Source organism: Numenius arquata, chromosome 12 (genome assembly GCF_964106895.1).
Source record: "Numenius arquata chromosome 12, bNumArq3.hap1.1, whole genome shotgun sequence".
NCBI classification, from domain to species: Eukaryota; Metazoa; Chordata; class Aves; order Charadriiformes; family Scolopacidae; genus Numenius; species Numenius arquata.
Genome location: NC_133587.1, coordinates 6142025 through 6156959, shown reverse-complemented (window position 1 = coordinate 6156959; position 14935 = coordinate 6142025). Strand labels below are relative to the sequence as shown.

At 40.8% G+C, this 14935-nt stretch overlaps 1 protein-coding gene across 1 annotated transcript; it reads left to right on the top strand.

Annotated features, from left to right (window-relative positions):
• The first annotated feature begins 1730 nt into the window (after positions 1 to 1730).
• LOC141470852 (protein-glutamine gamma-glutamyltransferase E-like) lies at positions 1731 to 14935 on the top strand. The gene is made up of 13 exons (XM_074157137.1): positions 1731 to 1740; positions 3699 to 3866; positions 4173 to 4406; positions 4973 to 5091; positions 5598 to 5726; positions 7197 to 7374; positions 7539 to 7674; positions 8523 to 8626; positions 9101 to 9346; positions 10764 to 11069; positions 12391 to 12548; positions 12760 to 12893; positions 14788 to 14935. Exons 1-13 carry the CDS (start codon positions 1731 to 1733, stop codon positions 14933 to 14935), a joined length of 2070 nt encoding a protein of 689 aa, XP_074013238.1.

Genomic DNA, 14935 nt, shown 5'->3' with positions numbered 1-14935 from the left:
CGGGTGCTGATGCAACAGATGGAATTTGTTCTCCTCGCCATGTCCTCTTCCAGAATAAATGGACTGTATCTGCTTTTTATAACAAGCTCTTTATAACTATACTGTCATCTCATCAAATACCAAAACCAATTATGCCATTGGCCTATAGGGCAATGACACCCAGCACGCTATCGCTGTCACGCACAAAGAGGCGGAACATGTGGCGCAGCTATCTGGCGGATAAACTTTCAACAATAACTAACCTTTCTATCAAAGAGAAATGGTTTGCTAAGTATCCAAGGGTAGGCTGAAATCTTAAAGCAAATTTATTCTGAAAATTGTTAGTGTCATTTACAAGAATTTAGGAGTGTGGGTAGGAGAGCGTACCTTGACATCTGAAACCTCTAAAGTTTGGACTTAACATTTTAAAATCAAGTTCTAAGAAATTTTAAATTTAAGAATTAAAAGTTTTGCCATTTTAAAATCACAGTTGGGCTTTGCATGTCATAAATCTATGGTCCCTCTTAAGATTAAATATTATTAATGAACAGAGATTCAAAGCAGCAGTCTGAATTATACCCAGTTAAAAACTGTTTCTTCTAATAACACCTTTTCATAGGAAGTATGAATAAAATATGTCTGTATATGAAATGGGGTTGAGCAAGCTCCAATTCTAGAATTTCCAAACATGATCCAAACCTGCAAATAGAAAAATTTGGGGCTGCTGAATACTGAGCCCAGCCAATGAAAACTCTGGATTTGGGAATGCGTATAGCTGTGGCCAGGCCAGCGTAATGGGTATCACTCAGAGGCGTCCTTAAGACTGTGCATCGAGTACATCCGATTTTACAGGTTGTTTCATAAAAGTGTCAGAATTAGCCTCTCTCTTTCTTAATAGAAAGTGGAGCCACCTGCAAAGCTTAAGCAAAAATCACTGTCTTTGAAATAAAGTGAAAGATTTTTGTGCACAAATTAGCATTGCCGGTTGCATGTTCAGAGATCCTATCAAACAAAGAGTAGCGTACCAGCTGAAAACAATGACAGCTTTTTATCACAAGTCACAAGTGTACTTACCTGTCATCTCTGCAGCGTGTCATGCAAATACGACATGGAGTGCTTGTCTATGTAACGTTGTTAAAAAGTAATTATGTGATGAATGAAAAATCTTTTCTTTAAATTTGATCTGATTGCATCTGGGGCAGAGGCAATAGCTTACTCATTGTTTTGCAATTCCTACAATGCAGCGAGGAGAAAAAAAAATTCATTTAGTGAATTAATTTAAAGAAAAAGTAGTTGTAAATGTTGCTCATGAAGTATTTAAAATTAAAAATAAATTTGGTGCAAGGAGGAGTTATGCTATTCCTGTAATTTTAACATTATAACAGAAAGAAAAGTAACTAAACGCTGAAATTCTTATAAATGTTAATACATTAAGAAACTCTTAACACGTAGCCAGACTATTGGGGACAAACATTGTCTAAACTTCAGATGTTAAGTTGCAAGGAAGCGAGATCAGGATGTAGGGACTGAGAGCGCGAAAAATGAATAAAAAATGAATCTTCAAGCCCTGTTGGTCAGATAAAGGCTGGGGAGCAAAGGCAGTTGTTCAGGCTCCACCCCCAGAGGAAATACTGCAAATAGGCAACTTTACACCTAGACTTTTAAAGAAGTGAAAGGCACCAGCCGTTCTTTGAGTCAGCAGAAGTAGAGGAGACCATTCAGAAGAAAGCTCCGGGACGTATTGATCAGATATGGGCCAAGGTAAGCAAGGGGGAAGCCCCTTCTGTGGTGCTCTCTTTGTTATTTTCTTACATCTGTGCCTCGTATTCAGTTCTGTAATGGACACTGAAAGATCACTACTTCTCTAAGGAGTTTTGATCCAAGAAAAAAAGGAAGAGAAAATTCTTCCATCAAGAGTTAGGAGAAGGATTTTCACAGGAATTGCGTTTTTTCATTTATTGTTCATGTGGGAACAGCAAGCTTATCAGAATGAGATTTGGGAGAACAAGTATATTATCTGATGTAAAAATGATGTATTTTGCAAATAAGAAGGAAGGGAAAGTCTGCAGCTATTTGAAGTTGTCAGACAAGTGCAAGTGAGAGACTGACAAATCTGACATAAGAGAAAGAAGCAAAGCAGGACTTGGAGAAGGTATCATTGCAAACCCTGAGGGAGGCTACAAGAAGCACAGAAGGTCGAAACCTGAAGTTAAGGCAGAGAGGATATAAAAATTTAGGAGATTCTTTTTTTCCCCGGTCTGTTTGTTGCGGTGTTTGGGTTTTTTTTGGCTTACATGCTGATATTTATACATATGCAAATTGACCAGTTTAATAATTACTATAAAATGGTCCCATGTTGCTTTTCCAACCTTGCCAGATAACTCCTGCCTTTCTGAAGACAAATCCTTTGCATGCCTCAAGCTACAATAGACATGCTTCATTGCTAAGTTTCTGAAGATTTTTTTTAAAGTAGGCACGTTCCTGAAAAATCAAAGCATGTGCTGCTCACCTTGATACTGTAAAAAAAGGTGTTCCCTCAATTTGAACTGTGACTACGTTGCTAAGACTACTAATGTAGTTATTTCAAGGCTTGCCTAAACTTGATGAACTGAAGATCATGCTGTAAAAAAAAAAATAATATCTTTACACTAATAAGTCTGATTGAACATGAGATAATGATTTTTTACTCAATAATGGCACAGGGTAGATGTGTTCCACTACTAAGGACCACACTCTTACTCTTTCCTATTCTCCTTCCTTTTTGGGGGGTGGGTGGGAGGAGGAAGGAGAGGGTGTGGAAGAGGGGAGAATAGAGAATGATAAAATTTTTAAAAAATGCACAGTGCCCTTAGGAATTAAAAAAAAACCCACCAAATGTCTTTTTCTTCTGTACTTCTGCACTTACTTTAAACCATGGAGCTATCTTCTACTATAGAACCTTCCATACGCTCTGATGATGTCAGAGCCAAACCAATCTCAGATGCTATTTTTCAGTCTCTGACTGAAGCCATAGTTCACACAGAAGAACTTTCTGCAACATATCATTTCACATATACGGTTTTAGTAGCGAGCTATCTCCAATTCTGCCATCTCTCCTACTGCCAAATGACAGCCCCGTGTCCATCAACGCGTTTTTGTTAGGTGCTTCCAACAGAGAGTAGCTGTCAGTTAAATCAGAGGTACATGACATGGAAACAGGGCTAGAGAACACATCATGGTTTACATGGTTTAAAATGCAGAAGCGTTTCTTGGTTGAATCAGGTTTCTTTATTTTTTATTCAGAGGCAGCAAGGCTGCATCTCTGTCAGTATAATACCATGTCTTGGAATGGACAACACCTTGAAAGAATCAGCTGAGTTCAGCCAGATTCTTTATCCAAGTAACTCACAAGAATTCAATTCTCTCAGGGTTCTCTCCTCTTAGATGTCTTTCTGATTTTTCTTTAGTACCAGATATTCTACTCCTTCTATACTTAATTATGCAGATAATCTCTAACAGTCTATACGAGGTGGAGTCTCTCTCCCTCTCAAAAAAAAACAAATGCTCACAAATAAATTATTTCTATTTTTGGTGGAAACCTCTCATGGGTACTAATTACCTGTAGAAAGTAACATGCAATTCTGTTTCAGCTGTGCTTCTTCCTCCGTATAAAGTGTGTCTGTGCTCCTTCCCCCTCGGATGTACCCTCAAATTTTCTTGCTCTTCTCACTTTTTCATAGCTGCATCGCAGCCAAGTACCAACTGGCATCTGAGAGAAAATGGAAGAGAACACCACACAAGTAAATTTGCTAGCAAAGAGCTGATTGTGAGGCGAGGACAAGCCTTCGTTGTCACCTTCAATGGAACAGAACAACCTGAGCAAAACCTAACATTCGTCGCAGAAACAGGTATGGCTCACGCCTTCTTTCACAGAAAGAGTGATGCTGCCTCGTGATGTTCTTTTGGCCCAATATGCACTATAGGGCAGCAAGATACTGCTTCGGAGCCAATGTGCTGGTTCACACAGCCATGGAACTGCTTGAGGGGTTTGTTTCATTACTCCCATCCCAGCCAGCAGCAATAGCTCCCTTCAGTTTCCAACATATGGCACAAATTCATCTGAGGGGAGAGTTACATCTCTGCTGAGCTTGTTGACAACTAAATCCCTATTTCAGCAAGCTGTGGATAAAAATGTTGTTTATTTTCCTTAAAAGGTCCAAAACCCTCAAAGCTGACTAGGACCCAGGCCACATTTGGTATCTCCAGCACAGTGAGCAAGGATAGCTGGAGCGCAGTCCTACAGTCTACCAGTTCCAACTCTGTGAGCATCTCCATTTCCAGCCCACCCGATGCTGTCATCGGACGTTACAAGCTGAGTGTTCAAAGTGGCAGCTTCTCTCCAACAAGCCTTGGCACCTTCGTTTTGCTCTTTAACCCGTGGTCCTCAGGTATGAACATATTGATTTTTCCCTCAAAGAACTAAAACGCTTGTAGCTTCATTAATATTTGCAGCTTCTCCATTTGATCTGTACTTCTTTAATACAGGGCCTGAACATGCACCACATAAACCCTTTTCTCACTGATACATTAACTGTTTCTTAGGACCTTCTGGCACATAAAATCAGCTCTGTATCGTGTACTTACTGGAGAGCTCCTTGCCCTAAAAGATGAAGTTCTGCTTAAGCAGATTGAGTTCTGCTTTTGCCAGAGCTTCCCTACTTCTGCACGAGTTTAGAAGAGCGTGTCTGGTCTCTGTAGAGCCAAAAGACAAGACATATCTACCAGCTGCCATCTTCTCCCAGATTCGACAGCGTCATACCTCTGTCTTCACTCTGACACCCCCCACCCCTTTCTCTAATTATAGGAAATCCCGAGTTTCACAATCTGTTTGTAACAGCAAGAACAGAAAAGGGTAGATATCTGCAAGCATTCCTATTGATGGGCACCAAGGCTCCTGAGGTTGTGTTTTATTTTGCCTGCTGTGGTTGTACATATCTCTGTTTTGGCTTTCCAGGTGATGATGTGTTCATGCCTAACAAGGCTGAGTGTGAGGAATATGTCCTAGAAGAGTTTGGCATCATTTTTGCGGGCAATAAAAATCACATCAGCAGCTTTGGATGGAACTTTGGCCAGGTAAATGCAGCGCTGAAACACCAGGCAGCGCTTCCTGCTCTGGTTTTCGCATGAACTGGGCGACCAGGGCTTGTTTGCTATTTCAAGTTCATTGCAGTCATACACCTCTGAAGAGCAGGAGTCTGGTGTTGAAATTAGAATTTGTGCCAAGCCCTGTTACACTGATTAAACATGAGGATTTGTAATTGACTAGTCAGTGATATGACCTGGGACTCAGAGGTGCAGCCAGCAGGACCTTAGTGTCTGCTAGGTAGCAAAGTACTGTAGCAATGCTGAGAGGCAAAGTCCTGGCCTTAAATACACAGATTTCTAGTTTTGAGAAGCTCTTTGAGTTCTAATCTTCACAGTTTGTTGAGGCCGCATTTTTATATGGTAATTGCTGGCTGAGCTGCAGCACTTCATTTGGTCATGAAAAAAAGCATTAAACACTATATGGCTCCACGTATCCTGATTTTTAGTAGAGCTAATCTGTGTTTCCAAAACACTAACTTGTTTCTATTACATAGTTTCAAGGAGATATTCTCGATATTTGCCTTTCCATGCTGGATCGAAGCTTAAGCCATCGTCAGGATCCTATCACAGATGTATCTCACCGAAATGACCCCAAATATCTGGGCCGTGTTCTCAGCGCAATGGTAAGCGACATGTTCAAAAAGTCCAAACTACTAACTGTTCTTTTAAAGTAGTCGGTGAATATAAGAATGAAGACACTTCTCAGAAAATTTTAGGCCACTGTTTGTACGCACCAGAAATGCGGGCCAGAGAAACACCTAGGTGGCCATCCCACCTCAGGCCGCTAGATTTATCTCATCTGTGTGATTTCTGATACTTATCACTTGGATAACCAAAGTCAAACCAAAACTATAAGACACAAGGCGGTATGTTGAGGGACCAGTCCCTTCGAGGCCTTTAGTCCAACCTCCCATTTGAAGTGGAACTAGAGTAGTACTAGACCAGCTCAGCCAAGGATTTGTCAAGGCAGCCTTGACAATCTCCAACGATGGAGGTTTCAGGGCCTCTCTTGGTGACTGGTCCAGAGCTGCACTACCCTCTCAGTGAGGATTTTTTCTCTAATGTCAAGTATGATTTTCCCAAGCTACTGCTTTCCTGCTGTTGCCTCTTGTTATACAATCTACCAGAACAGAGAAAAGTTGGACTCTGACATCTTAGTACGTTCCATTCAAGTAGCTGTAAGCTGCTGTTACATTCCCCTTATCCCCTTCTTAACCAGACTGAACCAGCCCAGTGCTCTCAACTTCTTGCAGACTGTGTGCTCCAGGCCCCCTGCCCATCTTGGCAGCCTTCCCTCCTGGGCCCTCTTCAGCATCTCAACGTCCCCTTGAACTGAGGAACCCGAAACTGGAGACAGGGTTCCTGGCACAGCCTCGTTAGGGATAATTAAAGGGTGTTAACAGTTTCCCTCAATCTCCTGGTCATGCTTTTCTCAACATAACCTAGCGTGGGCTTTCCCTTTATGATGAGGGAGCACCGCTGGCTCAAATTCAACCTGGCATTTGCTGTAACACCCAGGCCCCTTTCAGACACGCTGCTGCTCATCCAGCCCGTACCAATTGGGGTTATCTTGCCCCAAGTTCTGAAATCTACACCTTTTCTTCCTCAACTTTGTATGGTTTCTGTTGACACAGTACCCAGGATTTTCCAGGTGACTATGCCCCATTTGTTGGGTCAGCCACTTCCCCTAATTTAATGTAAATTTTCTGAGGGCTCACTACATCATGGTGCAGGCATGTTCTGAAAGCTTAGCTGCACGATACGCTTTGATAATGCCATTCAATCATACAGTGGCAAAGTTGCCACCTCACGTCAGGAAGGTTCACTGAAAACTGGTGTTTGCCTTCTGTTTGCCTGGTGCTACTGAACTTGGGTAGGAGAAACAGTGTTTACATGCTCTCCATTTCTGGAGAACACACATATTTCATTTCCCTGAAAAGCTAAGGCTTCTTCCTAAAGGCCAGCTGCATGAAACAGTGACTTTTGTCCACTAAAATGTCATTCAAGGCTTTTCACTTGCCTGCTCCCCTACCGCTCCTACATCTGTTGTAAACTCCTAATTTATCTCATCATAAATTTCATTATTTTTACAGGTCAATGCCAATGATGACCAAGGGGTGGTGCTAGGAAACTGGAGTGGAAATTACGACGGTGGGAAAAGCCCAAGCAGCTGGACTGGAAGCGGTGAAATCCTGCAAAGCTGGAAGAAATCAGGATTCAGACCTGTTAGATATGGACAATGTTGGGTTTTTGCAGCGGTATTGACTACAGGTACCTTTCATGCCATGCACATAACTGACACTGCACAGGTTCTGTTAAAAGAAGCACTAACAATACTTCCCACATGAAAGTCTTTCAAGACATTAGTGTGTTATATGAAACTTCCCATTCCGGAAATACTGCTTTCTGACTATGTTTTTCCATTTGCTCTCTAGCGCTTAGATGTCTGGGGATTCCCACTCGTACAATCACAAACTTCAGCTCTGCCCATGATGCAGACAGAAATCTGCGTGTGGATGAGTTTTATGATGCTTCTGGAAATCATTTGGACAGGGCAGCTGACAGCATATGGTAAGGCTCTGTGATATTAACAGTAGGACCTATCAATGCCTATAGAGTCTTCAGGTGCAGAGTATAGATTCTAATGACAAATGCTTTGTTACCTTCTTAAAAACTGCCTTAAAAACAGCTACACACACACAGGATCAATTAAAGAAAAAACACTACAAAATAATACTACAAAACTCGGTGTTTTCACTCTTAGTTCAACAGAGAATTATGACCTGAGTTACAACAGCAAATTGAAGCCAGGGTGGGAAAGATGCCACAGATGACTGAAAATTTATGATATTATAGTGGAAATATCAAACAGTAGGACTTAACTTAGTTTGGAACTATTCTTTAAAAACTGGTCATGTTCAACAGAACTGGCTTCCTTGCCTTTTTTTTTTTCCAGTGATATCATTTGCAGAGAAAATAATTTCATTATTGCCACTATTAAGCATCAAATGCAACTCAAAGCAGCTTGTGTTCAGTAAAGAACAGGTGCAGTCCCTCACTTTTTGCCTTGGTTACGCCCCTGCTTGTTCTGGACCCATTCTAGATAAAAGTGATAAGTATTAACTGTAGTATTGTGCTATAAGAAGAACAGCTAAAACTAAGGAAGTGCACGTGCTCAGAACTTTTGGAGAAAAACAGGCTTTTTGCTTTCTGCCCTTGAACATTTATGTCTGTTCCACAATGCAATCCTCAGCTCCTGTCTAGTTAATGTAGTCAGGATCAGAGTGGAAGTGGTCAGCCTCAGATAAGAACCAATGCTAATTAAGGCATTTAATACATTTAACTAAGATGGATGATAAGTGGATGTGAACAGGAATTTAGAAACATATACCAGTATCTTTGTTCATTCTTGCACGTAGGAATTTCCACGTCTGGAATGAAAGCTGGTTTTCCCGCAGTGACTTGGGACCCTCATACAGTGGATGGCAAATTCTGGATGCAACTCCCCAAGAAGAAAGTGAAGGTACATAGATTTTATTTCAGGAGTAATGTTGAAAAATTATAAAAGTCAGTTACTTTCAGCGAGAAGGAAACAAAGTAAAACCATTGTAAAAGTGGTTTCTCATCCTGCTCAGAAATAGAGTGGCAGAGAGAGGAGAATATTTTATCTATCACATTAGAAAAGCCTCAGATCAGCTGTGGATGCCAAGAAACAAACTAGACTTCTAGGAGCAGTCTTTCACAGCAATTCCTATATTTCCGATGTAGGTATCCAGATCTATTGAAAATCAAGGGATACTATAAAATCAAGTGTACCTTCAGAATAAACAGAAGATACATCAATGATTGGCCTGGTATGAGGGTCTATGTGGATGAAAGAGCTAGAATGGGACAACAGCACGGGGCAATTAAGTAATCATTAATAAAGATCTGTCTAGTAATCTGCTTACCGTCAAAGACTTGATTAGGTCTAAATTATGTTTTCTTCATGCCATAGGAATTTATCAGTGTGGTCCTGCCTCACGGAAAGCCATCAAAGAAGGAGACGTAGAACTGGACTACGACTGCCCGTTTGTATTTGCAGAAGTGAATGCAGACTGTATGTACTGGAATTATGACACTGCAACAGGAAAGAAGACATTAATATTCTCTCAGTCTACCACAATTGGCCAATTCATCAGCACAAAGGCAGTCGGTAGAGATGATCGTGTAGACGTCACCAATGATTATAAATATGAAGAAGGTAAATACAAACTCTGGTTGCATAGCTGCTTTATTCCCAAATGTATATAAACTGTAGGATAGGAGTCTCTTAGTGGGAATTTTTTGACATCTATAAAGTAGGAGAAAAATTTACACCCAGTTTATTCAGTTCTGATAGAAAAGGGAAGAGAAGGTAGAGAACAAAACAATCCTGCCTTGCTCTTTCTGATATGGAGCTGCTTTGTAGGACCTAATAAGACAGGTCCAAATATCTCTGCGTAAAGCACTCGCTGTTCCACCTGCCTATTGCTCATGCGTACTGACCGCCTCTGCTTTGTGAGAATTAGCCAACAGCCGGGTTATTTGTCAGCCAGATGAAAGGCCTGTTACAGAAACGTAAGCTAAATCAACACTTGGGCCCAAGAAAAGCAACTCTTTCAAAGGGTCAAACAGCACGTAAACTTGTCAGACCTTTGGGGTTTGATAGTGCAGAAAAAAAAATTACAAACATGAACTGAATTTCCAAGTGCAAAGAATGGACATTGCTAATGGAAATATATATCAGAAGGGTGAAAGGCGTGATAAACTAGAGCCCAAATAACGAGCTTCTGTTGTGTACTGGCTCTGGCTGGGAAGGAGTTAACTCTCTTCATAGCTGCCCTGCTAAAGCCTTGATAACAAGCTGATGTTTTGGCTATTGCTGAACAGCACTGGCAGAGAGCGGAGGCTTTCCCTCTCCCTCCCTGCAGTGGTGAGAAGGCTGTGGGTGGGCGAGAGGCTGGGACGGGACACAGCCAGGACACCTGACCCAAAGGGATATTCCACGCCATAGGACTTCGTGCTCAGCAATAAAATCTCAGCAAGAGGTGGAGGAAAGGGGCAGGGGTGTTTGTATTCCCAAGCAACCATTCCGCACGTTAAGAGCCTGCTTTCCAGGAGGTGGCTGGACATCTGCCTGCCAATGCCGAGTTGTGAATGTCCTCCTCTTTTTGCTTTCCCTGTTAAACTGTCATTATCTCAAACCACAAGTCTTTTCGCCTTCCTTCTGTTTTCTCCCTGTCCTGCAGGAAAGGGGAGGGAGCGAGCGGCTGGGTGGGCACTTGCTGGCCAGAGTCAACCCACCACACCATGCCATCAGCCTTCCCTTAGATTAGGGGCCTTTTCTGTATTAGCAAATAAGAATTTGCATTTCTAAATATTACAACCATTAAGAGAGATAGAAATCAGAATAGTAAGCAACTTTGGACTTAAGATTTTACGTTACAAACAAATGCTATTAGAGGGGCAGTGACAGTACTGACTGCAGATCTGGAAAATGAGGTGTGGCTGTGGAAAACAGAGGTTCTGTTCATCCCTAAGTGCAGACACCGTGTTCTGCTGGCTGGTCTCTAGCAGTCATGTAAAATAAGAGATGCATGTTAACTGTTGAGGATAATTTTCATGGTTCTCTCTGACAGGCTCTAAAAAAGAAAGAGATATTTTTAAAAAAGCCCGTAAGAAGCTGGGACTTGAGGATAAGTTTGATCCTACAGCACCGACACCGCAAGAAATCGAACAGAAGCCTGACATCTCAGGGAAGTTCAAGGTGGCTGGGCCTTTACAAGTCGGCAAAGACCTCAATCTAATTCTGGTTCTTGAAAACTTACAGTCTGATGCTAAGACTGTTCATGTAAATATGACGGCTTGGAGCACCGTGTACACTAGAAGACCAGTTCATGGGATCTGGAAGGACTCCATATCCGTCACTCTCTCTCCTGAAGAAGGTAATTTTTCAAATAACTTTTAATCATAATTGTATAATTGTTTTATCAGTAAGTGGGCACTAGAAGCTGGTGAACTTGGGGGAAAAAAAGCTCTAACACTGCAGTCTGAAATTTCTATGCAGAAAAGGCTGAAAAAGATTACATTGCACTTACAAACATATTAAAGAGGCATATTTCACACCATTTCCGTAAGTACTATTCACATTTTGGAAAGTCTGTCTCAGGAGTGAAAACAAGATGGTGAATAAACATGAAGTTTCACTTCAAAAAAATTGCATTAAAGAAGATAAGGACAACATAAAAGCATAGAAATCAACTCCAACTAAATGTGTTCTGCTCAGTTACGAGGCGCCTTATCGAAAGGTCATGGCTAACAGCAGAAACAAGAAACCTGATCCATGAGCACAGTAAAATTGAATTGAAGTGCAAGGAATAGAAATCACTGAAATATCCCACTAAACTCCACAGAAAAGAAAGTTTGTACTAAAGAGCTGTTGAGGAGTAAAGGACCTAAGATTTTTTAAAATTCTTTTCAGATGGAGTTCGATAACCTTATGGAAGAAATTCTCTACCTAAATATGAGTATTGTTGGAAAGATGAAATTAAGTTACCATTAGGAGCTTGGGATAAATAGATATATCAGCATCTCTAAAGTGAAATGAAAGATCATTGCTTCACAACTGATACTATATTATTTTAATCTTGGGCTTCAAGTCACTAGTGAGAAGCAGAAATAATGTTTCATTTCTTTAATGTGTAATTTGACTTCTGGAGTTGGGATCTACCAGCTTCCCTAAAGCATTAAGAATTGGACTCTTGGTGAAGACAGAGTTCATACACCTACTGGCATCACAGTCCGCAGGCAGAAGAGATTCCTTGATTTGAATTACAGCACATAAACTACTGTACAAACACATGATAATAAAAAGCAGATAGGGCTAGGAAAGAGAGAAGAAATGTAAAGACATCATTCAGAGCATCTCATAATATCATGAGCAAAAAGGCTGATGAGGCCTATCAGAGCGTGTGCCATTACAGATGGGGTGGCACTGGTAAACTCCTTAAACTCCAGCTTTCCTATCTTTCAGGGCAATTGGGAGGAAAACAAGGGAGACAATACAGTAGTAGGCAATGAAGGAAGGATAACATTGAAGAAATCACTCACTATAGGAAACTGATAGATTTGCTTGAACTGAGTTTGGCAGTGATGGCTGAAGGCCTTCCTAGTCCCAGACACAGCATAGAAGTAAAATACAAATATTCGGTATGAAACTGTGGGCTTATATAAGCATGTATTAATTCCTTTCTTTTTTTCTTCCAGAGAAACAATTTCCCATTAATATACCATATACTGAATATCAACAGCAGTTAACTACAGACAACACGATCCAGGTAACAGCTTTATGTCACGTAGAAGGTGGGATTCAAGTGCTAGTGCAAAGAGACATCACCCTGGACAATCCTACCATCGACATACAGGTAAATTGCTGTCCCTTTGTTCTAACTGCAGTGGCAGAGAAAAGGGAAAATGAGCTCTTATAAGCACTTTCTTCCCTGAAAGAGAGGTTCTGCTCACATTCTGCCATGGTCCGTCACAACCTCTCTTAATATCTCCTCTTCTGATGACTGAGAAGGCTCCGATAGAAAAGAATACTGAGAACCTGACCTTTCAAGCATTTTCTTTGCACAGGTACTTGGTGAAGCACAAGTGAATAGAGAAGTGGATGTGGAAGTGATATTTACCAATCCCATTGATACAGAAGTGTCAGACTGTGTGCTGCAGGTAGAAGGCAGTGACCTGCTCAGAGGAATCCTTGAGATAGAGTAAGTACGAGAAATGCCTCCTTCCTGCTAATAAAGATATATGAGATAACCCACGCATGGATGACTTGGAACCCAACAGTGGGATAGAGAAAACATTTTATTCTTGCTGTAACTTGGGAGGCCAGTCAATGTCACATCTCGTAATGAAGCACACAGTTTTGAACCAGCTCTTCATCTACCTTAGGCTTTGGCTCCATAGTTTGGGAGGGCAAATAATTGCTGTCAAATTGGACAGAGCTTGTTTTCCTGCCTATCTAGCAAGACCCCACAGTTTCAGCAAAAAATATATGCTTAGCCATGCAGTAAATTTTGCTGAGGCTGCTTATGCAGCTATAGGCCAGATGGGCTGAATGTTCCCATCCTGATCAAAGGGCCAACAGCAGGATATGTGACTGTTTCTGCCCATACTATACCCAAATTATAGCAATATTATAACTGGGATTTTTTTCCCCCACTTTATTAAATGGGCCGCAGGTGCCAATCTGGGTGTTACATCAAACAGGTATACGTACCTATAAAAAGCAGATGCACCGGTGTCCCAGCTTTGGGAACAAAAGTGAACACAGATGGTTTAGACACAGGTTATAATCTCAAAGGGTGGTACCTCTGAAAGGAACAACCCCAAGTATGCTCCGTGCATAGCTCTTCCAGACACAATAAATCACAACTAAGGAGGATAGCTTTCAAAGGACAGACTAAACCACAATCAGCAGCTACTCCTTAAATGACTGACTTTATTAAGGCCTGGAACTTGAACACAGCTGATATCCACAAGACAGGCAGGAAGAGACTAGGAAAAATTGTGAATATTACAATAAAAGTTTGAGTTGGGTTCAGTTCTTTAGTTTAAAAAAAAAAAAAAAAGTTTTTCAAAACAAGACCTACAGGTACACTGATTTTCAAGCTCTGCTTTCAGAAGCCTACAAAATAATTGTCTTAGGAGATTAATAAACAGAGTCAAGAAACTATTAGATGCTGAATTGGAAGACTGGAATGAAGTAGATTCCTGCTATAGATTCCAGGTTCCTGTTGTTATGCTTTGATGATTTTGTGTCTTTTCTTGCTCTTTTTCCTTCAGTATTTCACAACCAAAACAGAAAGGTTAAATTTTCACACTGTCCCCTATTTTTATACATATACAAAATATCACACAAATTTGGACATATGCTAGCAAATGGAGTTATTTCTTAAAAAATGCCTGTGATGTGGGATTGTGCTCTTTAACTGAATACACACACACAAACATACACAGCAACTTAACATTGCCATTTGCACTTGAGTAACTAGGAACGGTCTATCCCATAATTTATAAGCTCTCCGGAGAGAATTTAGCAACCCCATGTTGTCTATTCCATTCAACTTTATCCTCAGGCAAGGTAAGACAATATGACAGGGTAAGGCTGTTTGGGAAAACCATAAACATGAGTTTCCAAGAATTACAAAATATACTGGCATAAAACATTTTTACTTCCGTTCAGAATTTCCTGCTGTGTAAACACTGAGGTTTTCTTGGTGCTATAATCTATTCTAGTTCAGGAGTTATTTATGTATTAATATGTATCAATATCCTTCATGATCTCAGATTACTCTTTTTTAATAATTCAAGATGTGCTTTACACCCCCTGTTCTGCACCAAGTTTTCTCACATACGCTACTAGTATGTCCCCCTTTGTCTGGGTCACTGCATAATGTATTTGTGACAGATCTTAATGCACGGGTTTAAGTATTTAAATACCTATCAGATAACCAAGTCCGGCATGGTCTTTTCATGGCCATCCCACTCTGAACTGATAGGAATTCTAACTTAAGATGGGAGATGGTTAGGGAAGAAACTCAAGAATGATGCATAAGCCTATTTTCAGCTTACATTTTTCCCTTTGTTTCCTATTTTTAGCATACCACCACTGAGAGCCGGTGAGAAATCCAGTACGAAGTTTAAACTCACCCCTTTTGAGACGGGTCCCAAACATCTACTTGTTAATTTCTCCTGTGATAAGTTTGCAAATATCAAGACCTTTAAGATGATAAATGTGGTTGACTAA